We start from the raw sequence: 25,882 nt of genomic DNA, 5'->3' as shown, positions 1-25,882 counted from the left end.
GTATTTAGAAGAAGTAGTAGTATCGGTAGTAGTAGTAATAGCTGTAGTAGTGGTCGTAGTATTTAATATAACAGTAGTAGTATAAGTAGTAGTAGTAGTAATAGTAATGGCAGTATTTGAAGTAGCAGTAATAGCAGTAGTAGTAGTACTAGTAGCAGTCGTACTAATAGCTGTAGTAGTATTAGTACTGGTAGTAGCATGAATAGCAGTTGTAGTATAAGTAATAGTAGTAGTGGTAGTAATAGCAGTAGTGGTAGTAATAATATTGATGGTAGCAGTAATAGCAGTAGTAATCGTAGCAACAGCAAAAGTAGTAGTAGTAGTAGTAGTAGTAATACTAGAAATATTAGCAGCAATAGTAGTAGTTGTCGCAGTATTAGTAAGAGCATTCATTACTTCAACAAAAAAGCCTAATTTTCAGCTTAATGTTTAAATACAGTTAATCCATGAGGCTTTTATTTTGAAAGGGTGGGGCTGGGTGGGGGAGAGAGGGGGAGAGGAGACATAATCATAATGTTTGACACATAAACAGAGGTTATTAAATGACAGGCTTCATCACAAGCATTTCAGTTATATTTCACTCTGTGGGGCTTTTATTTTGAAATGGGGTGTGGGGGGGGAGAAGGGGAGAGGAGATGGACTCATATTGTTAGATTAACACAAACAGGTTATTAAATGACAGGCTTCATCACAAGCATTTCAGTTAGAATTCACTCTTTGGGGCTTTTATTTTGAAATGGGGTGTGGGCGGGGGGGGGGGGGGAGACATAATCATAATGTTAGATTAACAAACAGGTTATTAAATGACAGGCTTCATCACAAGCATTTCAGTTAGAATTCATTCTGTGGGGCTTTTATTTTAAAATGGGGTGTGTGTGTGTGGGGGGGGGGGATCCTCTAAAGATCTCTAAGAACCTGAATGACTGTATGAGAGAGAGACACAGAGAGAGAGAGACACAGAGAGAGAGAGGAGTGTGTGTGTCTGTGAGTCTGTGTGTTTATCAACATCACTAATGAGCTTAATCAGAAACACCTGTGTCCTTGCAGCCTTTTCATGGAGATTAAACAGGGAAACACCTCTCAAACAAATCCTCAAAACTCCCATAACCGTAGCTCCTATTGCTCCGATATTAATAAATGAGAGGAAGGATGAGTTGAAGAACAGATCCTGTAAAAATTGTGTCTGTAGTGTAAAGAATGTGGCTGAACTGGCGATTTAGAAATGGGGTACCGTGTTCTGTGGAAGATGTTTTTGAAGCAAAATTTAACATTGGTCTCTATGGAGCAGAAAGTTGGTTTTCCTCTCAATTACAGGCTTCTGTGTCAAATGTGTAAATCTGTGGGATTCCACAGTCATTTGTCTACGACAAGGACAAGATTAGCTACGTTTAAATCCAGAAATTATGCATGAAGAGTGAAGATTGTGGACACAGTGGCAAAAGACAAATGTTTTTTTCACAAGAATCTCAAGCTGCTCTTCACTCTAGCGGTGACATCACGCACTCTAAGCTGCGCAATACACACCCATTATAAAAGCAGAAAAGGGCTGAAAAAATCATAAAAGTTAAACTGCTGCAGTTCAAAAAGTATAAAATATATCAAAAAGCTGAATAATGCAGCAATAGATCAGGGTTTTCTCAACATTTTAAAGTTAAAATGGTGTCTGTAGCTGAAAGTATGAGGAAGTAGAAGGATTTGAAAGTTGAAGAGGATTTGAACATTTTCTCCATAGAAACCCATTCAAAAAAAAAATTGCAAAAAGCTTAATAATTCATAAAGTTTAAAGGTTAGAAATATGAAAAGTCATAGCACACGTGTCCTTAATGAGCTGAACATTTTGATATTTGAACGGTTTCTGTAGCTTAAAAAATGTGGAAGGAGTTAAGTTGCAAAATACGGGCGGAAGAAATATAAGAAGTTTAATAAAGAGAAACAGGATAACAATAGTTGGAATGCTTAACAGCATTCCAACAACTAGAAAATGCATTTCCTGCTGAAAATGCGTTGGAATGCTGAAAGCTGAAATGAATCTCAAAAACATTGCTGAAAATAGATATCCAATTTAAAAAAAATTGCAAAAAGCTTAATAATTCAAAAAGTTGAAATATTACAAATATGAAGTCATATGTAGCTGAAAGTATGAGAAGAAGGCTTTGAAAGTTGAAGAAGTTTAACAGGATTTGAAGATTTTCTCCATAGAGATCCCATTCAAAAGAAAATTGCAAATAGCTTAATATTTCAAAGAATTTAAAGATTACAAATATGAAAAGTCATATCACCCCTCTCCTGAAAGAGCTGAACATTTTGATATTCGAACGGTTTCTGTGGCTTAAAAAATGTCAACAGTAGTGATATTTGTAGTAGTACTAGAAGTTGTAGTTGTAGTAGAAGTATTATTAGTAGTAGAAGTATTACTGGCATTAGAATAAGTACTAGTAATAGCAGTAGTGATATTTATAGGAGTAGTATTAGTAGAAGTTGTAGTTGTAGTAGAAGTATTATTAGTAGTAGAAGTATTACTGGCATTAGAATAAGTACTAGTAATAGCAGTAGTGATATTTATAGGAGTAGTATTAGTAGAAGTTGTAGTTGTAGTAGAAGTATTATTAGTAGTAGAAGTATTACTGGCATTAGAATAAGTACTAGTAGTAGCAGTAGTGATATTTGTAGGAGTAGTATTAGTAGAAGTTGTAGTTGTAGTAGAAGTATCATTAGTATAGAAGTATTAGTAATTATAAGAAGTAGTAGAAGTAGTAGTATCAGTAGTCATAGTAATAGCTGTAGTAGTGGTCGTAGTATTTAATATAACAGTAGTAGCAGTAGTAACAGTAAATGCAGTATTTGAAGTAGCAGTAATAGCAGTAGTAGTAGTACTAGTAGCAGTCGTACTAATAGCTGTAGTAATATTAGTACTGGTAGTAGCATGAATAGCAGTTGTAGTACAAGTAATAGTAGTGGTAGTAATAATATCGATGGTAGCAGCAATAGCAGTAGTAGTAATAGTAGCAACAGCAAAAGTTGAAGTAGTAGTTGTAGTAGTAATACTAGAAATATTAGCAGCAATAGTAGTAGTTGTCGCAGTATTAGTAAGAGCATTCATTACTTCAACAAAAAGCCTAATTTTCAGCTTAATGTTTAAATACAGTTAATCCATGAGGCTTTTATTTTGAAAGGGTGGGGCTGGGTGGGGGAGAGAGGGGGAGAGGAGACATAATCATAATGTTTGACACATAAACAGAGGTTATTAAATGACAGGCTTCATCACAAGCATTTCAGTTAGAATTCATTCTGTGGGGCTTTTATTTTAAAATGGAGTGGGGGGAGGGGAGTCCTGTAAAAAGCTGTAAGACCTGAATGACTGTATGAGAGACACACACAGAGAGAGAGACATACAGAGATAGAGAGAGAGAGATAGAGGAGCGTGTGTGTGTGAGTCTGTGTGTTTATCAACATCACTAATGAGCTTAATCAGAAACACCTGTGTCCTTGCAGCCTTTTCATGGAGATTAAACAGGGAAACACCTCTCAAACAAATCCTCAAAACTCCCATAACCGTAGCTCCTATTGCTCCGATATTAATAAATGAGAGGAAGGATGAGTTGAAGAACAGATCCTGTAAAAATTGTGTCTGTAGTGTAAAAAATGTGGCTGAACTGGCGATTTAGAAATGGGGTACCGTGTTCTGTGGAAGATGTTTTTGAAGCTAAATTTAACATTGGTCTCTATGGAGCAGAAAGTTGGTTTTCCTCTCAATTACAGGCTTCTGTGCCAAATGTGTAAATCTGTGGGATTCCACAGTCATTTGTCTACGACAAGGACAAGATTAGCTACTTCTACATCCAGAAATGATGCATGAAGAGTGAAGATTGTGGACACAGTGGCAAAAGACAAATGTTTTTTTCACAAGAATCTCAAGCTGCTCTTCACTCTAGCGGTGACATCACGCACTCTAAGCTGCGCAATACACACCCATTATAAAGTCAGAAAAGGAGTGAAAAAATCATAAAAGTTAAACTGGGACAGTTCAAAAAGTATAAAAGATATCAAAAAGCTGAATAATGCGGCAATAGATCAGGGTTTTCTCAACATTTGAAAGTTGAAATGATGTCTGTAGCTGAAAGTATGAGGAAGTAGAAGGATTTGAAAGTTGAAGAGGATTTGAACATTTGCTCCATTGAAACCCATTCAAAAAAAAAATTGCAAAAAGCTTAATAATTCATGAAGTTTAAAGGTTAGAAATATGAAAAGTCATAGCACACGTGTCCTTAATGAGCTGAACATTTTGATATTTGAACGGTTTCTGTAGCTTAAAAAATGTGGAAGGAGTTAAGTAGCAAAATACGGGCGGAAGAAATATAAGAAGTTTAATAAAGAGAAACAGGATAACAATAGTTGGAATGCTTAACAGCATTCCAACAACTAGAAAATGCATTTCCTGCTGAAAATGCGTTGGAATGCTGAAAGCTGAAATGAATCTCAAAAACATTGCTGAAAATAGATATCCAATTTAAAAAAAATTGCTAAAAGCTTAATAATTCAAAAAGTTGAAAGATTACAAATATGAAGTCATATGTAGCTGAAAGTATGAGAAGAAGAAGGCTTTGAAAGTTGAAGAAGTTTAACAGGATTTGAAGATTTTCTCCATAGAGATCCCATTCAAAAGAAAATTGCAAATAGCTTAATATTTCAAAAAGTTAAAAGATTACAATTATGAAAAGTCAAAGCACCCCTCTCCTGAAAGAGCTGAACATTTTGATATTCGAACGGTTTCTGTGGCTTAAAAAATGTCAGCAGTAGTGATATTTGTAGTATTAGTAGTACTAGAAGTTGTAGTTGTAGTAGAAGTATTATTAGTAGTAGAAGTATTAGTAGCATTATAATAAGTAGTAGCAGTAGTGATATTTGTAATAGTAGTAGTAGAAGTTGTAGTTGTAGTAGAAGTATCATTGGTAGTAGAAGTATTAGTATTTAGAAGAAGTAGTAGAAGTAGTAGTAGTAATAGCTGTAGTAGTGGTCGTAGTATATAATATAACAGTAGTAGTAGTAGTAATAGTAATGGCAGTATTTGAAAAAGTCTCATTTTGAGCTTAATGTTTACATACAGTTAATCCATGGGGCTTTTATTTTGAAAGGGTTGGGGCTGGGTGGGGGGGAGAGGAGACATAATCATAATGTTTGACACATAAACAGAGGTTATTAAATGACAGGCTTCATCACAAGCATTTCAGTTATATTTCACTCTGTGGGGCTTTTATTTTGAAATGGGGTGTGGGGGGGGGGGGGGGGAAGAGATGGACTCATGATGTTAGATAAACACAAACAGGTTATTAAATGTCAGGCTTCATCATAAGCATTTCAGTTAGAATTCATTCTGTGGGGCTTTTATTTTAAAATGGGGTGTGTGTGTGGGGGGGGGGGATCCTCTAAAGATCTCTAAGAACCTGAATGACTGTATGAGAGAGAGACACAGAGAGAGAGACACACACACAGAGAGATAGAGAGAGAGGAGTGTGTGTGTGTCTGTGAGTCTGTGTGTTTATCAACATCACTAATGAGCTTCATCAGAAACACCTGTGTCCTTGCAGCCTTTTCATGGAAATTAAACAGGGAAACACCTCTCAAACAAATCCTCAAAACTCCCATAACCGTAGCTCCTATTGCTCCGCTATTAATAAATGAGAGGAAGGATGAGTTGAAGAACAGATCCTGTAAAAATTGTGTCTGTAGTCTAAAAAATGTGGCTGAACTGGCGATTTAGAAATGGGGTCCCGTGTTCTGTGGAAGATGTTTTTGAAGCAAAATTTAACATTGGTCTCTATGGAGCAGAAAGTTGGTTTTCCTCTCAATTACAGGCTTCTGTGCCAAATGTGTAAATCTGTGGGATTCCACAGTCATTTGTCTACGACAAGGACAAGATTAGCTACTTCTACATCCAGAAATTATGCATGAAGAGTGAAGATTGTGGACACAGTGGCAAAAGACAAATGTTTTTTTCACAAGAATCTCAAGCTGCTCTTCACTCTAGCGGTGACATCACGCACTCTAAGCTGCGCAATACACACCCATTATAAAAGCAGAAAAGGGCTGAAAAAATCATAAAAGTTAAACTGCTGCAGTTCAAAAAGTATAAAAGATATCAAAAAGCTGAATAATGCAGCAATAGATCAGGGTTTTCTCAACATTTGAAAGTTAAAATGGTGTCTGTAGCTGAAAGTATGAGGAAGTAGAAGGATTTGAAAGTTGAAGAGGATTTGAACATTTTCTCCATAGAAACCCATTCAAAAAAAAAATTGCAAAAAGCTTAATAATTCATGAAGTTTAAAGGTTAGAAATATGAAAAGTCATAGCACCCCTCTGCTGAAAGAGCTGAACATTTTGATAGTTGAACGGTTTCTGTAGCTTAAAATATGAAGGAGCAGAAGAGTTTCAAAAAGCGTACGGAAGAAATATAATTATAAAAAAAACTAGAAAATGCATTTCCTGCTGAAAATGCGTTGGAATGCTGAAAGCTGAAATGAATCTCAAAAACATTGCTGAAAATAGATATCCAATTTAAAAAAAATTGCAAAAAGCTTAATTCAAAAAGTTGAAAGATTACAAATATGAAGTCATATGTAGCTGAAAGTATGAGAAGAAGAAGGCTTTGAAAGTTGAAGAAGTTTAACAGGATTTGAAGATTTTCTCCATAGAGATCCCATTCAAAAGAAAATTGCAAATAGCTTAATAATTCAAAGAATTTAAAGATTACAAATATGAAAAGTCATATCACCCCTCTCCTGAAAGAGCTGAACATTTTGATATTCGAATGGTTTCTGTGGCTTAAAAAATGTCAGCAGTAGTGATATTTGTAGTAGTAGTACTAGAAGTTGTAGTTGTAGTAGAAGTATCATTAGTAGTAGAAGTATTAGTATTTAGAAGAAGTAGTAGAAGTAGTAGTAGTAATAGCTGTAGTAGTGGTCGTAGTATATAATATAACAGTAGTAGTAGTAGTAATAGTAATGGCAGTATTTGAAAAAGTCTAATTTTGAGCTTAATGTTTACATACAGTTAATCCATGGGGCTTTTATTTTGAAAGGGTGGGGCTGGGTGGGGGGGAGAGGAGACATAATCATAATGTTTGACACAAACAGGTTATTAAATGACAGGCTTCATCACAAGCATTTCAGTTATATTTCACTCTGTGGGGCTTTTATTTTGAAATGGGGTGTGGGGGGGAGAAGGGGAGAGGAGATGGACTCATATTGTTAGATTAACACAAACAGGTTATTAAATGACAGGCTTCATCACAAGCATTTCAGTTAGAATTCATTCTGTGGGGCTTTTATTTTGAAATGGGGTGTGGGGGGGGGGGAAGAGATGGACTCATAATGTTAGATAAACACAAACAGGTTATTAAATGTCAGGCTTCATCATAAGCATTTCAGTTAGAATTCATTCTGTGGGGCTTTTATTTTAAAATGGGGTGTGTGTGTGTGGGGGGGGGGATCCTCTAAAGATCTCTAAGAACCTGAATGACTGTATGAGAGAGACACACAGAGAGAGAGGGAGAGAGAGAGACACAGAGAGATAGAGAGAGAGGAGTGCGTGTGTGTCTGTGAGTCTGTGTGTTTATCAACATCACTAATTAGCTTGATCAGAAACACCTGTGTCCTTGCAGCCTTTTCATGGAGATTAAACAGGGAAACACCTCTCAAACAAATCCTCAAAACTCCCATAACCGTAGCTCCTATTGCTCCGATATTAATAAATGAGAGGAAGGATGAGTTGAAGAACAGATCCTGTAAAAATTGTGTCTGTAGTGTAAAAAATGTGGCTGAACTGGCGATTTAGAAATGGGGTACCGTGTTCTGTGGAAGATGTTTTTGAAGCAAAATTTAACATTGGTCTCTATGGAGCAGAAAGTTGGTTTTCCTCTCAATTACTGGCTTCTGTGTCAAATGTGTAAATCTGTGGGATTCCACAGTCATTTGTCTACGACAAGGACAAGATTAGCTACTTCTACATCCAGAAATTATGCATGAAGAGTGAAGATTGTGGACACAGTGGCAAAACACAAATCTTTCTTTCACAAGAATCTCAAGCTGCTCTTCACTCTAGCGGTGACATCACGCACTCTAAGCTGCGCAATACACACCCATTATAAAAGCAGAAAAGGGCTGAAAAAATCATAAAAGTTAAACTGCTGCAGTTCAAAAAGTATAAAAGATATCAAAAAGCTGAATAATGCGTCAATAGATCAGGATCTTCTCAACATTTTAAAGTTGAAATGGTGTCTGTAGCTGAAAGTATGAGGAAGTAGAAGGATTTGAAAGTTGAAGAGGATTTGAACATTTTCTCCATAGAAACCCATTCAAAAAAAAAATTGCAAAAAGCTTAATAATTCATAAAGTTTAAAGGTTAGAAATATGAAAAGTCATAGCACCCCTCTGCTGAAAGAGCTGAACATTTTGATAGTTGAACGGTTTCTGTAGCTTAAAATATGAAGGAGCAGAAGAGTTTCAAAAAGCGTACGGAAGAAATATAATTATAAAAATAAAAATAAAATAAAGAAGAATAAAGAAACAGGATAACAATAGTTGGAATGCTTAACAGCATTCCAACAATAAAGAAGAATAAAGAAACAGGATAACAATAGTTGGAATGCTTAACAGCATTCCAACAATAAAGAAACAGGATAACAATAGTTGGAATGCTTAACAGCATTCCAACAATAAAGAAACAGGATAACAATAGTTGGAATGCTTAACAGCATTCCAACAATAAAGAAACAAGATAACAATAGTTGGAATGCTTAACAGCATTCCAACAATAAAGAGAAACAGGATAACAATAGTTGGAATGCTTAACAGCATTCCAACAATGATGATAATAATGATGATAATGATAATGATGATAGTGATGATAATGATGATAATGATAATAATGATGATAATGATAATAATGATGATCATAATGATAATAATGGGAATAATAATGATCATAATGATGATGATAATGATAATAATGATGATAATAATCGTGTCTCAGGGATGATGGTGAGTCTGGAGTGTCTCAGAGAAACTCCTCTCATCAGCATCAAGCAGCAGCTCTTCACTGAGGCCAGGAAGTACCCGCTCTACCACCTGCTGCAGGTACATCTTTGACCCCGTCTACTATTATTTACCGGCAGTAACACAGGTAAAATATCTCTGCTCTCTGATTGGCCAGGAGGAGTCAAGCTACATCTTTATGGGCGTGAACCAGGAGGCGGAGAGGGAGGAGTTCTACGATGAGACGAGGCGGCTGTGCGACCTCCGACTGTTTCACCCGATCCTGAAGGTCATCGAGCCGCTGGGCAACCGGGAGGAGAAGATCCTGAACCGGGAGATAGGTAACGAAAAATGACCTCATCGCTCACCGAACTCCATCTCCCAGAGTTCCACCCTCCACCCTCAGACTAAAACCCTCCCCGTCTTCAGGGTTCGCCATCGGGATGCCGGTCTGTGAGTTCGAGATGATGAAGGACCCGGAGGTCCAGGACTTCCGTCGCTCCATACTGAGCGTGTGCAGAGAGGCCATGGAGGAAAGGGAGGGGGGGGGGGCCCACAGCCAGGCGCTCTACGTCTACCCCCCCAACCTGGAGTCCAGCCCACAACTCCCACAGCACATCTATAGCAAGCTGGACAAAGGTACTCAAATTAAATTAAACTAAACCCCCACCTACGAGAACACACAAATACACAATATGAACATACTCAGCAGGAAAACCAGATCAGGACCTCCCTACTTTTGAATGAGGCCTTTTGTTACCTCAGCCTGGATTAGATTTATGTCTCTTTGTTGGTTGTTTTATGTCTCTTTGTGGTTGTTTTGTATCTCTTTGTGGTTGTTTTGTTTGTCTTTGTGGTTGTTTTATGTGTCTTTGTTGGTTGTTTTATGTGTCTTTGTTGGTTGTTTTATGTCTCTTTGTGGTTGTTTTATGTGTCTTTGTGGTTGTTTTATGTCTCTTTGTGGTTGTTTTATGTGTTTTTGTGGTTGTTTTATGTGTCTTTGTTGGTTGTTTTATGTCTCTTTGTGGTTGTTTTACGTGTCTTTGTGGTTGTTTTATGTGTCTTTGTGGTTGGGTTTAGTAACCAAGACCTCTGACCGGTGGAGGAATTGAGGGTTTAGTAACTAAGACCTCTGACCGGTGGAGGACCTGAGGGTTTAGTAACCAAGGCCTCTGACTGGTGGAGGACCTGAAGGTTTAGTAACCAGGCCTCTGACTGGTGGAGGACTTGAGGGTTTAGTAACCAAGGCCTCTGACTGGTGGAGGACTTGAGGGTTTAGTAACTAAGGTGTCTGACTGGTGGAGGACTTGAGGGTTTAGTAACCAAGGCCTCTGACCGGTGGAGGACTTGAGGGTTTAGTAACCAAGGCCTCTGACTGGTGGAGGACCTGAGGGTTTAGTAACCAAGGCCTCTGACTGGTGAAGGACCTGAGGGTTTAGTAACCAAGGCCTCTGACTGGTCCAAGTTTTTGAAGGTGGGACTTTTTGTGAACTCCATGATGTATCCTCAAACACAAACTGCTGACAGCCCCCCCCCATCAAGGGGTTCAGAGCAGAGAGGCCAGATCCACGAATCCGGCCAATCAGAAAGAGACAACTACAGGTTGATGCTCAAAGATTCCATGAGCAACACTCTGCAGGACGCTGTGAATTCTGTGAATGTGTCGGGATAGAAAAGATCCAACTAAAGTAAGATAATGTGTCTCTCTCTCTACCCGTCTGTCTACAGGGAGGTTGATTGTAACCATCTGGGTCATCGTGTCTCCGTCCAACTCCAAACAGAAATACACTCTGAAGGTAAAGCTGGATGTCTGTTGATTTGAGTCACTCTCTCTTTCTTTCCAGCCAACCAAGCTTAGACGCTTCAACTTCACTCAACACATCAACTTCCCCTAAACCACAACCGAGGTCACATCCTGGACCTGGTCACCCCCTCCTTTAGCCCCTCCCCCACATACCTCTACAATAACACAAGCAGACCTGGTCCACCTCTCCAATAACACACTCAGACCTGGTCCACATCTACAATAACACAGTCAGACCTGGTCCACATCTACAATAACACAATCAGACCTGGTCTACCTCTATAATAACACACTCAGACCTGGTCCACATCTACAATAACACAGTCAGACCTGGTCTACCTCTACAATAACACACTATCCTCTAGAACTGTCTCTTTCACACTGCTCTCTAGTTCACCCCTGAACTCCGCAGACTAGAGCGACTCTTCAACCAAACCAGCATCACAGATCACACCCTGGTTTACAAGGAATACTTACAGCAGCACTGCTCGCTCCACCTACTACTCTGACATCATCCACTCCGGTTCCTCCAACATCATTAGTATCAATAAGTTCAGGTCTGACCCAGCTGTTCAGTACGCGGTCCTCTTCTCTTCATGCTGCTCTTTGGTGACATCATACGCCACCATGGTCTCAATTTCTACCAAATCCCCCCCCCCCCCCAACTCCACCATCACCAACTTCCTCAAACTCAACAGCGACAAATCTGAAATCCTCATCATCGGCCCCGAATCACTAAACAAATCCCACCACGACATCGATGGCTGTCTGAATCACCTGTCTGTCTCTCTGTCTGACTACCTGTCTGTCTATCTGTCTATCTCCACTGTTCCTGCTTCCTCACATGTCCGTAGCCTTGGTTACGATCAAAGCCTCTTCTTCTCCGTCTCCTACCAATTAAAACTCATTTGTGTAACTGTGTGTGTTTGTGTGTTTGTGTACAGGTGACTCACGACAGTTTACCTGAGCAGCTGATAGCAGAGTCCATCAGGAAGAAAAGCCGATCGATGCACCTGTCACCTCAACAGCTCCGCCTCTGTGTTCAGGAGTACCAGGGGCAGTACATCCTGAAGGTACACCTGTCTGTCTGTCTGACTACCTGTCCGTCTGTCTGTGTCCAGGAGTACCAGGGGCAGTACATCCTGTAGATACATCTGTCTGTCTGTCTGACTCACCTGTCTGTGCCGACATTGTTTTGTTTCTCTTAGTGGTTGTTTTATGTCTCTTTGTGGTTGTTTTATGTCTCTTTGTTGTTGTTTTCTTTCTCTTTTTGGATGTTTTATGTGTCTTTGTGGTTGTTCTATGTCGCTTTTTGGATGTTTTATGTGTCTTTGTGGTTGTTTTATGTCGCTTTTTGGATGTTTTATGTGTCTTTGTGGTTGTTTTATGTCTCTTTGTAGGATGTTTTGTGTCTCTTTGTTGGTTGTTTTATGTCTCTTTCTTGGTTGTTTTATGTCTCTTTGTGGTTGTTTATGTCTCTTTGTAGGATGTTTTATGTGTCTTTGTGGTTGTTTATGTCTCTTTGTAGGATGTTTTATGTGTCTTTGTGGTTGTTTTGTGTCTCTTTGTAGGATGTTTTATGTGTCTTTGTTGTTGTTTTGTCTCTTTGTAGGATGTTTTATGTCTCTTTGTGGTTGTTTTATGTCTCTTTGTGGTTGTTTTGTTCCAGAAGAGGGACCACATTACCCATGTTCTGGTGCCTCTCCACTGGCTATCAGTACGGTTCAGAAACTTTAAGGTTCTCTGGTTTGTCTATAAAGCACGAACTGGACTGGACCCTTCCTTTATCGCAGACCTCTTTACTACATCATCTTCCTCCAGGTCCCTCAGGTCGGCTGACTTGGGGCTCAGGGGAGACTATTGCAGGACTGTGGACCAGCTTCCCCCTTCCTATCAGATCGCCGCCTCTATTGACTCTTTTAAGTCCAGGCTCAAAACATACTTTTACTCTTTAGCGTTTGACTCTTCCTGATTTTTTACTTGCGCATATGTGTTGTTTATTTGGCCCATTTGTGAGCTCTGTGCATTGTTGTTTATTTCAGACTTTCTTTTATTTGTGCTTTGAGCTACCTGCTGTAGCTGTATACCACTTTGGTAAACATGGGTTGTTTTTAAATGTGCTTTATGAATTAATTTGATTGACTGATGGATTTGTGTCTCTTCATGGTTGTTGTTTTCTCTTAGTGGTTGTTTTGTGTCTGTTTGTTGTTTTTTTTGTGTCTCTTTGTGGTTGTTTTCTGTCTCTTTGTTGTTGTTTTGTTTCTCTTTTTGGTTGTTTTATGTCTCTTTTTGGTTGTTTTATGTGTCTTTGTGGTTGTTTTGTGTCTCTTTGTGGTTGTTTGGTGTCTCTTTGTGGTTGTTTAGTGTCTCTTTGTGGTTGTTTTGTGTCTGTTTGTGGTTATTTTGTCTCTTCATGGTTGTTGTTTTCTCTTTGTGGTGGTTTTGTGTCTCCTTGTCGTGGTTATTTGTTTGTTTGTTTTTCTTTGCGGCAGTCTTTGGTCCAAGAGAATATCTAATATTAATTGTTTCTAAAGGTAGACAGTACATCCTCAAGGTACACCTGTCTACATGACACACCTGTCTGTGTCCAGGAGTACCAGAGATAGTACATCATGGAGGGATACCTGTCTGTCTGTATGTCTGTCTGACTCACCTTTCTGTCTGTGTCCAGGAGTACCGGGGGCAGTACATCTTGAAGCTACACCAGTCTGTCTGACTCACCTGTCTTTCTGACTCACCTGTCTGCCTGACTCACCTGTCTGCCTGTCTCCTCAGGTGTGTGGCTGTGATGAGTACCTGTTGGAGAAGTATCCTCTCAGTCAGTACAAGGTAACAACTTCACTCTGAAAACACAAACCTTCATGGATGAGCTCTCGAGTACGACCTGTCTGTCCCTCCACCTGTCTCTCTGCAGTATATCCGGTCCTGTATCATCGTGGGTCGTCTTCCACACCTGATGCTGGTCTCCAAAGACAGCCTTCACTCTCAGCTACCTGGCTCTGGCTTTGTCACACCCTCATACAGGTACAGCAGTCCATCAGCATCTCTGACACACGTATCACAGCCAATCAGGAGCCTGTACAGGTGAAGTGTAGCCAGGTGGAAGATGGTTGTTGTTTGTGTTTCAGTCGTCGAACTCCTCAGCCGTCTCCCTGTCCAGGAGGAGGCGATGGTTCTCCTCCTCGCTCTCTGTGGGCCTTCAACACTCTGCTGAGGGTCCGACTGCTCTGCGCCACTTACGTTAACGTCAACATCCGAGACATCGACAAGGTTCGTCACAACATCATCCCCAGTCTGTTCTCGTGTTCTCGTGTCCTCGTGTCCCTGTGTCCTCGTGTTCTCGTGTTTTCTGATCTCTTTGTGGTGTTTTTCTGTCTCTTTTAGGTGGTTTTGTATCTATTTCTGGTTGTTTAGAATCTGTTTGTTGAGGTTTTCATCTATTTCTGGTTGTTTTACATCTCATTCTTGTTTCGTTTCTCTTTGGGGTTTGTTTGTGTCTCTTTGTAGTGGTTCTGTGTCTCTTTGTGTCTCTTTGTGGTGGTTCTGTGTGTCTTTATGTCTCTTTGTGGTGGTTCTGTGTGTCTTTGTGTCTATTTGTGTCTCTTTGTGGTGGTTCTGTGTGTCTTTGTGTCTCTTTGTGGTGGTTCTGTGTGTCTTTATGTCTCTTTGTGTCTCTTTGTGGTGGTTCTGTTTGTCTTTATGTCTCTTTGTGTCTCTTTGTGGTGGTTCTGTGTGTCTTTATGTCTCTTTGTGTCTCTTTGTGGTGGTTCTGTGTGTCTTTATGTCTCTTTGTGGTGGTTCTGTGTGTCTTTGTGTCTCTTTGTGGTGGTTCTGTGTGTCTTTATGTCTCTTTGTGGTGTAAAGCTTGAAACATGTACTGTGTGTGTCTCTGTGTGTTTAGATCTATGTGAGGACAGGAATCTATCATGGTGGAGAGCCGCTCTGTGACAACGTCAACACCCAGAGAGTCCCTTGTTCTAACCCCAGGTAACAAACACTCTGTATCCTCACTGTACCAAGTACACAAGTATACACTAAATATATACACACTGATTATATACACTGATTATACACACTGATTATACACACTGAATATATACACTTTCTCCACCTGTCTTGCTGACCACCTGTCTCTCTTAGCTCTGTGTCTCACCCCCTGTCTGCGGTCCTACCTGTCTGTCTGTCTCCAGGTGGAACGAGTGGCTGGCCTATGACATCTACCTGGCTGATCTACCTCGCTCAGCCAGACTCTGCCTGTCGATCTGCTCTGTGAAGGGAAGGAAAGGAGCCAAGGAGGTGAGATGGGATGGAGACAAGGACTCATAAACACATGAAGGAAGCAAAGAAAGTGTGACTGAATCCACCTGTCTGTCCCTCAGGAGCACTGTCCTCTGGCCTGGGGCAACGTGAACCTGTTTGACTACACAGACATTCTGGTTTCGGGTAAAGTGGCTCTGAGTCTTTGGCCGGTCCCTCACGGCCTCGAGGACCTCCTCAATCCCATCGGAGTTGCAGGTTCAAATCCCAACAAGGTACACAACATCTCCGACTGCCTGTCTGTCTCTCTGCCCGTGGATCACATGTGATTGATTGTGTTGATTGATGGATTATTGATCGGCCTCTTCAGGAGACTCCCTGTGTGGAGCTGGAGTTCTCCTGGTTTAATCAGACGGTTGTGTTTCCTGATGAGCAGCAGATAGAAGAACACGCAAACTGGACCGTCAGCCGAGAGCTGGGCTACACCTACTGCCACGGAGTGGTAATCCGTGTATTTATACATATACACACACGTATATGTATACACATGTAAACATATATATACACACCTACTGCCACGGAGTGGTAATCCGTGTACAAATACATATACACACACATATATATACATATATACATATATATACACACCTACTGCCACGGAGTGGGAATCCGTGTATTTATACATATACACACACATATATATATATATTAGTGCTGGGCAACTTAACGCATTAATTAATTAACGCCGACAATTATTTTATCGCGCTTTAACGCAGTTTAAAAAAAAAATGCAATACACACCGTTGATGTCAGCAAATCACCCAAACAAACAAGCGGTGGAGGAAGTCTTCAGACTACGTTGATGCAGCGTGTGGGAGAAGTAGAGATAAACTAAAGCAACACAAGCTAACAGATGCTACAGAGAAGTGGAGACAAACTGCAGGTTAGTGTTGTGGAAGATGTTGGTCTGAGGAACGTTCTCAAGGTGCGTTCACGTCGCGTTTGGTGTGAACGCACCTTTAGGATCTCAACGAATGACGTCACGTATGAGCCTCAAGACGCACCGTCACCAGAAGAATACACGAGTTGTATTAAAGGAGAGGACGACTAAAGCGACGGCGTTACAACATGCAGCAGCTGCTGCTCTCACTGGAGACTACTGGACATCACTGGGTCACCATCATCACCTCTGAGTTACAGCATCGTAGTGATGAAGAGTAGAGCTGGGTCACCATCATCACCTCTGAGTTACAGCATCGTAGTGATGAAGAGTAGAGCTGGGTCACCATCATCACCTCTGAGTTACAGCATCGTAGTGATGAAGAGTAGAGCTGGGTCACCATCATCACCTCTGAGTTACAGCATCATAGTGATGAAGAGTAGAGCTGGGTCACCATCATCACCTCTGAGTTACAGCATCGTAGTGATGAAGAGTAGAGCTGGGTCACCATCATCACCTCTTAGTCACAGCATCGTAGTGATGAAGAGTTGAGCTGGGTCACCATCATCACCTCTGAGTTACAGCATCATAGTGATGAAGAGTAGAGCTGGGTCACCTTCATCACCTCTGAGTTACAGCATCATAGTGATGAAGAGTAGAGCTGCATCACATGCTCTGACTGTCATGAAGACACAACACACACATGTAGATGAAAGGTGTGAAACATGTTGTTCCTGTTGCACAGCAGTGGAACGTTTCACACACAGTCACACACTGAGCACAGATAGTGAAGAGATAGAACTGCTGCTGTGTGAAGAGAACACTGCTGCTAACAACAACCTGATGTGTTTAAAGTGTTTACACACAATGTTATTCACCTTTAGTTCATAGAGCAGGACTTTCAAAATAAAAGTGAGCAATACACTACTTTAGAATTCATTATTGAACTTTGCCATAACAATGAGATTAATCACCATTAAAAATGTAATCGTTGCCCAGCACTAATATATATATATATATATATATATATACACCTACTGCCACGGAGAGGTAATCCGTGTTTACACACGTATGTATATATATATATACATATATACATATATATATATATATATATATACACATTGATTTCCCCCCCCCCCCCCTCTCTCCCACCTGTCTCCCTGTCTCAGAGCAGTCGTCTGGCCTGTGACAGCAGAACTTCAGCAAGTGATGCAGAGCAGCTTCGTTCTCTTTGCTCCAGAGATCCTCTATATGAACTCTCAGAGCAGGAGAAGGACTTCCTGTGGAGGCACAGGTGAGGGGCGGGGCTTCCTGTGGAGGCACAGGTAGGGGCGGGGCTTACTTTAGAGACAGGAGCGAAGCAGGTTTAACGTGAATTTGTCTTTAAGACAAATAATTGATTCTACCTGTCTCACCTTTCTCTACCTTTTTCTTTACCCTTCTTCTCTTCTTGTCTGTGACTATGTGACTCGTTTCTTCCCAAACTGTCCTTACCCACCTTCACCTGTCTACCTGTGCCTTTCCTTTTCTCTACCTGTCTCTCTCTCTGCAGACATTACTGCGTAAACATACCAGAGTCTCTTCCTAAGCTGCTTCTGTCCGTCAAATGGAACTCTCGAGACGAAGTGTCCCAGGTACGAAAACTACCTCCTCACAGTCAGGATGACTTCTTTATTCAATTCATCTCATCAGTTACCTGTCTGCCCCCCCCTCAGATGTACTGCTTGCTGAAGGAGTGGCCTCTAATGGAACCTGAATCTGCTCTGGAGTTGTTGGACTGTAACTTTCCTGATCCGATGGTCAGAGAGTTCGCTCTGCGCTGCCTGGTACAAGGCCTGACTGACGACAAGCTGTCACAGTACCTGCTGCAGCTCGTACAGGTGAGTTTACGCCCTGATGTCCTGGTCGCCTACGGGTACGTTTCACCTGCTGGTACAGGTACGTTCCACCCCTAGATACAGGTACATTTCACCTGCTGGTACAGGTATGTTTCCCCTCCTGATACAGGTACGTTTCACCTGCTGGTACAGGTAGGTTTGAACTCTTGGTACAGGTAGGTTTCACCTCTTGGTACAGTTACGTTAGGTATGTAGTACAAGTACTTACCAAGTATGTAGTCAGGGTGAAGCCTCACATTTATTCTGTCCGGTCAGTCACCTCGCTCACCTGGCCGGTGCTACCTTTGAAGTAATTGAAGCTGTAAAGTTAAGTACTTGCTCATTCGTGTTACAGAAGGTATGACCCGCCCTTCTCTGGCTCTGATTGGTTTATCCTCATATTCTTAGCCTAACCAATCTCACTGCTAATCAATGAAGGTAGGGAGTACCAGCCAATCAGAGGACCAACTCAGTCTGTGAATTGTGTGTTTGCAGGTGTTAAAGTACGAAATATACCTGGACAATCCTCTGGCTCGGTTCCTCATAAAGAAAGCTCTGACCAATCAGAGGATAGGACACTTCTTCTTCTGGCATCTCAAGTGAGGAACACAACCTGCGGAATGAAGGAACAGTTCCCCATAGAGCTGTTAACACATACAGATCTACAAGTTCTAGTTGGTTCTAGTTCTACAGTTTTGTATTAAAACTAACAGAAACTCTGTTCTCAGGTCAGAGATGCACAATAAGACGGTGTCCCGTCGGTTTGGTCTGCTGCTGGAAGCTTTCTGCAGAGCCTGTGGCATGTACTTGAAGCACCTTAACAGACAGGTGAGCACAGATACACCTGGACAGACATCTAGTGGTTCAGTGTGATACTGCAGTCAATAACTGTGTGTGTGTGTGTGTGTGTGTGTGTGTGTGTGTCTGCAGGTGGAGGCCATGGATAAACTGGTTAACTTGACCGACACACTGAAACAAGAGAAGAAGGACGAAACACAAAAAGTATGAAAACAAGAACAGACTGTTTTCTATTTTAAAGGATCAGTGTCAGAGATGTAGAGACATCTAGTGGTGAGCTACAGAAAGGTATCTTTAGGATTTCATTACTACTCGGAGCTGCTCTTATTATTACTCTGTTCCTCTTCATGACTAAATAATTGCTTTTAAAAATATATGTATAAATTTACAAATGTAAAAAGAATAAATTCAGAACAAGATGAATTTGAGAAATGAGATGAGAAAATTCTTTACGGCCAACGGAAGGAAGGGCAATGCACCCAAAGGGACATAAAAAGTGGGACTATAAAGGTCTATGAAGGACCTTTAGTACCACAGAAGAAGAATGCCCCCATTGAAGAACCTGTGGATTCAGGACTCTACAGACCCCCCTACAGGAGGACAATGTGTTCATAATGATGATGATCGTAATACTGATGTGTTGCGATTGGTTGATACTGATGTGTTGCTGTGTTGTGATTGGTTTTCAGACTCAGATGAAGTTCCTGGTTGAACACATGTCTCGTCCAGATTACATGGAGGCTCTTCAGGGATTCGTCTCTCCTCTGAACCCTGTTCACCAGCTAGGGAACCTCAGGTAACACTTTAACTAACTCATTCACTAACTAACTAGCCAACTAGCTAACCAACTAACCAACCAACTAACTAACTCACTATCTAACTAACTACCTAATTAACACGCTCACTCTAACTCACTCACTCACTATCTAACTATCTCACTCACTCACTCACTCAGTAACTACCTAACTAACTAGCTAACCAACTAACCAACTCATTATCTAACTTTCTTACTAACTAACTAACTCACGAACTAGATAACCAACTAACTAACTAACTACCTCACAAACTAATGAACTAGTTTAGGTTGAAGGTGTAAAGGTAAGTAAAGTGACATAATATAAAGCGAAGTGAAATAACTAGTGCTGGGCAACCATTCAAATATTTAATCACGATTAATCGCATGGATTGTTTCGCTCCCGATCTGTGCCGTTTGAATACGTTTACCGTGAATTTCAGCATATAGGTGCACTACAATTTAAGTGTCTGCTGAGTTGACCGCAGCGATGTCCAGTAGTCTCCAGAAAGAGCAACAGCTGGTGCACGTTGTAACGCCGTGTATTCTTCTTGTGATGGTGCGTCTTGAGGCTCATACGTGCCGTCATTCGTTGGGATCCTAAGAACGTTCCTCAGACCAACATCTTCCACAACACTAACCTGCAGTTTGTCTCCACTTCTCTGTAGCATCTGTTAGCTTGTCTTGCTTTAGTTTATCTCCACTTCTCCCACACGCTGCGTCAACGTAGTCTGAAGACTTCCTCCACAGACTTTCAAAATAAACAAATGCGATAACGCGCTATAAAATAATTGTTGGCGTCAATTAATGAATGCGTTAACGCGATAATAACGCGTTAACTTGCCCAGCACTAGAAATAACGTAAAGTGAAATAAAGTGCAGGAAAAAAAAAAGTGACGTGAAGTAGGTGAAGTGAAATAAAGTGAAGTGTGTTTGTGTCTTCAGACTGGAGGAGTGCAGGATCATATGAAGTAAAGTAAAATAAAGTAAAGTGAAGTGTGTGTTTGTGTCTTCAGACTGGCGTGCAGGATCATATGAAGTAAAGTAAAGTAAAGTAAAGTGAAGTGTGTGTTTGTGTCTTCAGACTGGAGGAGTGCAGGATCATATGAAGTAAAATAAAGTAAAGTGAAGTGTGTGTTTGTGTCTTCAGACTGGAGGAGTGCAGGATCATGGGAAGTAAAGTAAAGTAAAGTGAAGTGTGTGTTTGTGTCTTCAGACTGGAGGAGTGCAGGATCATATGAAGTAAAGTAAAATAAAGTAAAGTGAAGTGTGTGTTTGTGTCTTCAGACTGGAGGAGTGCAGGATCATATGAAGTAAAGTAAAATAAAGTAAAGTGAAGTGTGTGTTTGTGTCTTCAGACTGGCGTGCAGGATCATATGAAGTAAAGTAAAGTAAAGTAAAGTGAAGTGTGTGTTTGTGTCTTCAGACTGGAGGAGTGCAGGATCATATGAAGTAAAATAAAGTAAAGTGAAGTGTGTGTTTGTGTCCTCAGACTGGAGGAGTGCAGGATCATCTGAAGCAAAGTAAAGTAAAGTGAAGTGTGTGTTTGTGTCTTCAGACTGGAGGAGTGCAGGATCATCTGAAGCAAAGTAAAGTAAAGTGAAGTGTGTGTTTGTGTCCTCAGACTGGAGGAGTGCAGGATCATCTGAAGCAAAGTAAAGTAAAGTGAAGTGTGTGTTTGTGTCTTCAGACTGGAGGAGTGCAGGATCATCTGAAGTAAAGTAAAGTAAAGTGAAGTGTGTGTTTGTGTCTTCAGACTGGAGGAGTGCAGGATCATATGAAGTAAAGTAAAATAAAGTAAAGTGAAGTGTGTGTTTGTGTCTTCAGACTGGAGGAGTGCAGGATCATATGAAGTAAAGTAAAACAAAGTAAAGTGAAGTGTGTGTTTGTGTCTTCAGACTGGAGAAGTGCAGGATCACATGAAGTAAAGTAAAATAAAGTAAAGTGAAGTGTGTGTTTGTGTCCTCAGATTGGAGGAGTGCAGGATCATCTGAAGCAAAGTAAAGTAAAGTAAAGTGAAGTGTGTGTTTGTGTCTTCAGACTGGAGGAGTGCAGGATCATCTGAAGCAAAGTAAAGTAAAGTGAAGTGTGTGTTTGTGTCTTCAGACTGGAGGAGTGCAGGATCATATGAAGTAAAGTAAAATAAAGTAAAGTGAAGTGTGTGTTTGTGTCCTCAGACTGGAGGAGTGCAGGATCATCTGAAGCAAAGTAAAGTAAAGTGTGTGTTTGTGTCTTCAGACTGGAGGAGTGCAGGATCATATGAAGTAAAGTAAAATAAAGTAAAGTAAAGTGTGTGTTTGTGTCTTCAGACTGGAGGAGTGCAGGATCATATGAAGTAAAGTAAAATAAAGTAAAGTGAAGTGTGTGTTTGTGTCTTCAGACTGGAGAAGTGCAGGATCATCTGAAGCAAAGTAAAGTAAAGTGAAGTGTGTGTTTGTGTCTTCAGACTGGAGGAGTGCAGGATCATATGAAGTAAAGTAAAATAAAGTAAAGTGAAGTGTGTGTTTGTGTCCTCAGACTGGAGGAGTGCAGGATCATCTGAAGCAAAGTAAAGTAAAGTGAAGTGTGTGTTTGTGTCTTCAGACTGGAGGAGTGCAGGATCATATGAAGTAAAGTAAAATAAAGTAAAGTGAAGTGTGTGTTTGTGTCCTCAGACTGGAGGAGTGCAGGATCATATGAAGTAAAGTAAAATACAGTAAAGTGAAGTGTGTGTTTGTGTCTTCAGACTGGAGGAGTGCAGGATCATCTGAAGCAAAGTAAAGTAAAGTAAAGTGAAGTGTGTGTTTATCTCCTCAGACTGGAGGAGTGCAGGACCATATGAAGTAAAGTAAAGTAAAGTGAAGTGTGTGTTTGTGTCTTCAGACTGGAGGAGTGCAGGATCATATGAAGTAAAGTAAAATAAAGTGAAGTGAAGTGAAGTGTGTTTGTGTCTTCAGGCTGGAGGAGTGCAGGACCATATGAAGTAAAGTAAAGTAAAGTGAAGTGTGTGTTTGTGTCTTCAGACTGGAGGAGTGCAGGATCATATGAAGTAAAGTAAAATAAAGTGAAGTGAAGTGAAGTGTGTTTGTGTCTTCAGGCTGGAGGAGTGCAGGATCATAGGAAGTAAAGTAAAACAAAGTAAAGTGAAGTGTGTGTTTGTGTCTTCAGACTGGAGGAGTGCAGGATCATATGAAGTAAAATAAAGTAAAGTGAAGTGTGTGTTTGTGTCTTCAGACTGGAGGAGTGCAGGATCATGGGAAGTAAAGTAAAGTAAAGTGAAGTGTGTGTTTGTGTCTTCAGACTGGAGGAGTGCAGGATCATATGAAGTAAAGTAAAATAAAGTAAAGTGAAGTGTGTGTTTGTGTCCTCAGACTGGAGGAGTGCAGGATCATCTGAAGCAAAGTAAAGTAAAGTGAAGTGTGTGTTTGTGTCTTCAGACTGGAGGAGTGCAGGATCATCTGAAGCAAAGTAAAGTAAAGTGAAGTGTGTGTTTGTGTCTTCAGACTGGAGGAGTGCAGGATCATCTGAAGTAAAGTAAAGTGAAGTGTGTGTTTGTGTCTTCAGACTGGAGGAGTGCAGGATCATATGAAGTAAAGTAAAACAAAGTAAAGTGAAGTGTGTGTTTGTGTCTTCAGACTGGAGAAGTGCAGGATCACATGAAGTAAAGTAAAATAAAGTAAAGTGAAGTGTGTGTTTGTGTCCTCAGACTGGAGGAGTGCAGGATCATCTGAAGCAAAGTAAAGTAAAGTAAAGTGAAGTGTGTGTTTGTGTCTTCAGACTGGAGGAGTGCAGGATCATCTGAAGCAAAGTAAAGTAAAGTGAAGTGTGTGTTTGTGTCTTCAGACTGGAGGAGTGCAGGATCATATGAAGTAAAGTAAAATAAAGTAAAGTGAAGTGTGTGTTTGTGTCCTCAGACTGGAGGAGTGCAGGATCATCTGAAGCAAAGTAAAGTAAAGTGTGTGTTTGTGTCTTCAGACTGGAGGAGTGCAGGATCATCTGAAGCAAAGTAAAGTAAAGTGAAGTGTGTGTTTGTGTCTTCAGACTGGAGGAGTGCAGGATCATATGAAGTAAAGTAAAATAAAGTAAAGTGAAGTGTGTGTTTGTGTCCTCAGACTGGAGGAGTGCAGGATCATATGAAGTAAAGTAAAATAAAGTAAAGTGAAGTGTGTGTTTGTGTCTTCAGACTGGAGAAGTGCAGGATCACATGAAGTAAAGTAAAATAAAGTAAAGTGAAGTGTGTGTTTGTGTCTTCAGACTGGAGGAGTGCAGGATCATCTGAAGCAAAGTAAAGTAAAGTGAAGTGTGTGTTTGTGTCTTCAGACTGGAGGAGTGCAGGATCATCTGAAGTAAAGTAAAGTGAAGTGTGTGTTTGTGTCTTCAGACTGGAGGAGTGCAGGATCATATGAAGTAAAGTAAAACAAAGTAAAGTGAAGTGTGTGTTTGTGTCTTCAGACTGGAGAAGTGCAGGATCACATGAAGTAAAGTAAAATAAAGTAAAGTGAAGTGTGTGTTTGTGTCCTCAGACTGGAGGAGTGCAGGATCATCTGAAGCAAAGTAAAGTAAAGTAAAGTGAAGTGTGTGTTTGTGTCTTCAGACTGGAGGAGTGCAGGATCATCTGAAGCAAAGTAAAGTAAAGTGAAGTGTGTGTTTGTGTCTTCAGACTGGAGGAGTGCAGGATCATATGAAGTAAAGTAAAATAAAGTAAAGTGAAGTGTGTGTTTGTGTCCTCAGACTGGAGGAGTGCAGGATCATCTGAAGCAAAGTAAAGTAAAGTGTGTGTTTGTGTCTTCAGACTGGAGGAGTGCAGGATCATCTGAAGCAAAGTAAAGTAAAGTGAAGTGTGTGTTTGTGTCTTCAGACTGGAGGAGTGCAGGATCATATGAAGTAAAGTAAAATAAAGTAAAGTGAAGTGTGTGTTTGTGTCCTCAGACTGGAGGAGTGCAGGATCATATGAAGTAAAGTAAAATACAGTAAAGTGAAGTGTGTGTTTGTGTCCTCAGACTGGAGGAGTGCAGGATCATCTGAAGCAAAGTAAAGTAAAGTGAAGTGTGTGTTTGTGTCTTCAGACTGGAGGAGTGCAGGATCATATGAAGTAAAGTAAAATAAAGTAAAGTGAAGTGTGTGTTTGTGTCCTCAGACTGGAGGAGTGCAGGATCATATGAAGTAAAGTAAAATACAGTAAAGTGAAGTGTGTGTTTGTGTCCTCAGACTGGAGGAGTGCAGGATCATCTGAAGCAAAGTAAAGTAAAGTGAAGTGTGTGTTTGTGTCTTCAGACTGGAGGAGTGCAGGATCATATGAAGTAAAGTAAAGTAAAGTGTGTGTTTGTGTCTTCAGACTGGAGGAGTGCAGGATCATCTGAAGCAAAGTAAAGTAAAGTGTGTGTTTGTGTCTTCAGACTGGAGGAGTGCAGGATCATCTGAAGCAAAGTAAAGTAAAGTGTGTGTTTGTGTCTTCAGACTGGAGGAGTGCAGGATCATATGAAGTAAAGTAAAATAAAGTAAAGTGAAGTGTGTGTTTGTGTCTTCAGACTGGAGAAGTGCAGGATCACATGAAGTAAAGTAAAATAAAGTAAAGTGAAGTGTGTGTTTGTGTCCTCAGACTGGAGGAGTGCAGGATCATCTGAAGCAAAGTAAAGTAAAGTGAAGTGTGTGTTTGTGTCTTCAGACTGGAGGAGTGCAGGATCATCTGAAGGAAAGTAAAGTAAAGTAAAGTGAAGTGTGTGTTTGTGTCTTCAGACTGGAGGAGTGCAGGATCATATGAAGTAAAGTAAAATAAAGTAAAGTGAAGTGTGTTTTTGTGTCCTCAGACTGGAGGAGTGCAGGATCATCTGAAGCAAAGTAAAGTAAAGTGAAGTGTGTGTTTGTGTCTTCAGACTGCAGGAGTGCAGGATCATATGAAGTAAAGTAAAATAAAGTAAAGTGAAGTGTGTGTTTGTGTCCTCAGACTGGAGGAGTGCAGGATCATCTGAAGCAAAGTAAAGTAAAGTGAAGTGTGTGTTTGTGTCTTCAGACTGGAGGAGTGCAGGATCATATGAAGTAAAGTAAAATGAAGTAAAGTGAAGTGTGTGTTTGTGTCCTCAGACTGGAGGAGTGCAGGATCATATGAAGTAAAGTAAAATACAGTAAAGTGAAGTGTGTGTTTGTGTCCTCAGACTGGAGGAGTGCAGGATCATCTGAAGCAAAGTAAAGTAAAGTAAAGTGAAGTGTGTGTTTATCTCCTCAGACTGGAGGAGTGCAGGACCATATGAAGTAAAGTAAAGTAAAGTGAAGTGTGTGTTTGTGTCTTCAGGCTGGAGGAGTGCAGGATCATATGAAGTAAAGTAAAGTAAAGTGAAGTGTGTGTTTATCTCCTCAGACTGGAGGAGTGCAGGACCATATGAAGTAAAGTAAAGTAAAGTGAAG

General features: G+C 40.5%; 1 protein-coding gene across 1 annotated transcript in view; it reads left to right on the top strand.

Annotated features, from left to right (window-relative positions):
* The window catches only part of LOC142943512 (phosphatidylinositol 4,5-bisphosphate 3-kinase catalytic subunit alpha isoform), a 149,376-nt gene that overhangs the window by 67,970 nt on the left and 55,524 nt on the right, over positions 1-25,882 (top strand). Inside the window, exons 3-21 of the mRNA XM_076085072.1 lie at positions 9,028-9,131; positions 9,208-9,370; positions 9,459-9,668; positions 10,758-10,825; positions 11,778-11,906; positions 13,609-13,662; positions 13,748-13,857; positions 13,962-14,103; positions 14,735-14,820; positions 15,024-15,129; positions 15,213-15,365; positions 15,461-15,592; positions 17,203-17,327; positions 17,586-17,667; positions 17,749-17,913; positions 18,406-18,509; positions 18,639-18,738; positions 18,841-18,912; positions 19,398-19,504. Coding sequence (XP_075941187.1) covers positions 9,028-9,131; positions 9,208-9,370; positions 9,459-9,668; positions 10,758-10,825; positions 11,778-11,906; positions 13,609-13,662; positions 13,748-13,857; positions 13,962-14,103; positions 14,735-14,820; positions 15,024-15,129; positions 15,213-15,365; positions 15,461-15,592; positions 17,203-17,327; positions 17,586-17,667; positions 17,749-17,913; positions 18,406-18,509; positions 18,639-18,738; positions 18,841-18,912; positions 19,398-19,504 — 2,212 coding nt within the window. The remainder of the gene's footprint in view (positions 1-9,027; positions 9,132-9,207; positions 9,371-9,458; positions 9,669-10,757; positions 10,826-11,777; positions 11,907-13,608; positions 13,663-13,747; positions 13,858-13,961; positions 14,104-14,734; positions 14,821-15,023; positions 15,130-15,212; positions 15,366-15,460; positions 15,593-17,202; positions 17,328-17,585; positions 17,668-17,748; positions 17,914-18,405; positions 18,510-18,638; positions 18,739-18,840; positions 18,913-19,397; positions 19,505-25,882) is intronic.

This window comes from Anarhichas minor, unplaced genomic scaffold, assembly GCF_050575085.1.
Source record: "Anarhichas minor isolate MPS153535 unplaced genomic scaffold, ASM5057508v1 ptg000137l, whole genome shotgun sequence".
In the NCBI taxonomy this organism is placed as follows: domain Eukaryota; kingdom Metazoa; phylum Chordata; class Actinopteri; order Perciformes; family Anarhichadidae; genus Anarhichas; species Anarhichas minor.
The sequence above is the reverse complement of the archived record's forward strand: the minus strand, read 5'-3'. Positions and strand labels throughout refer to the sequence as shown.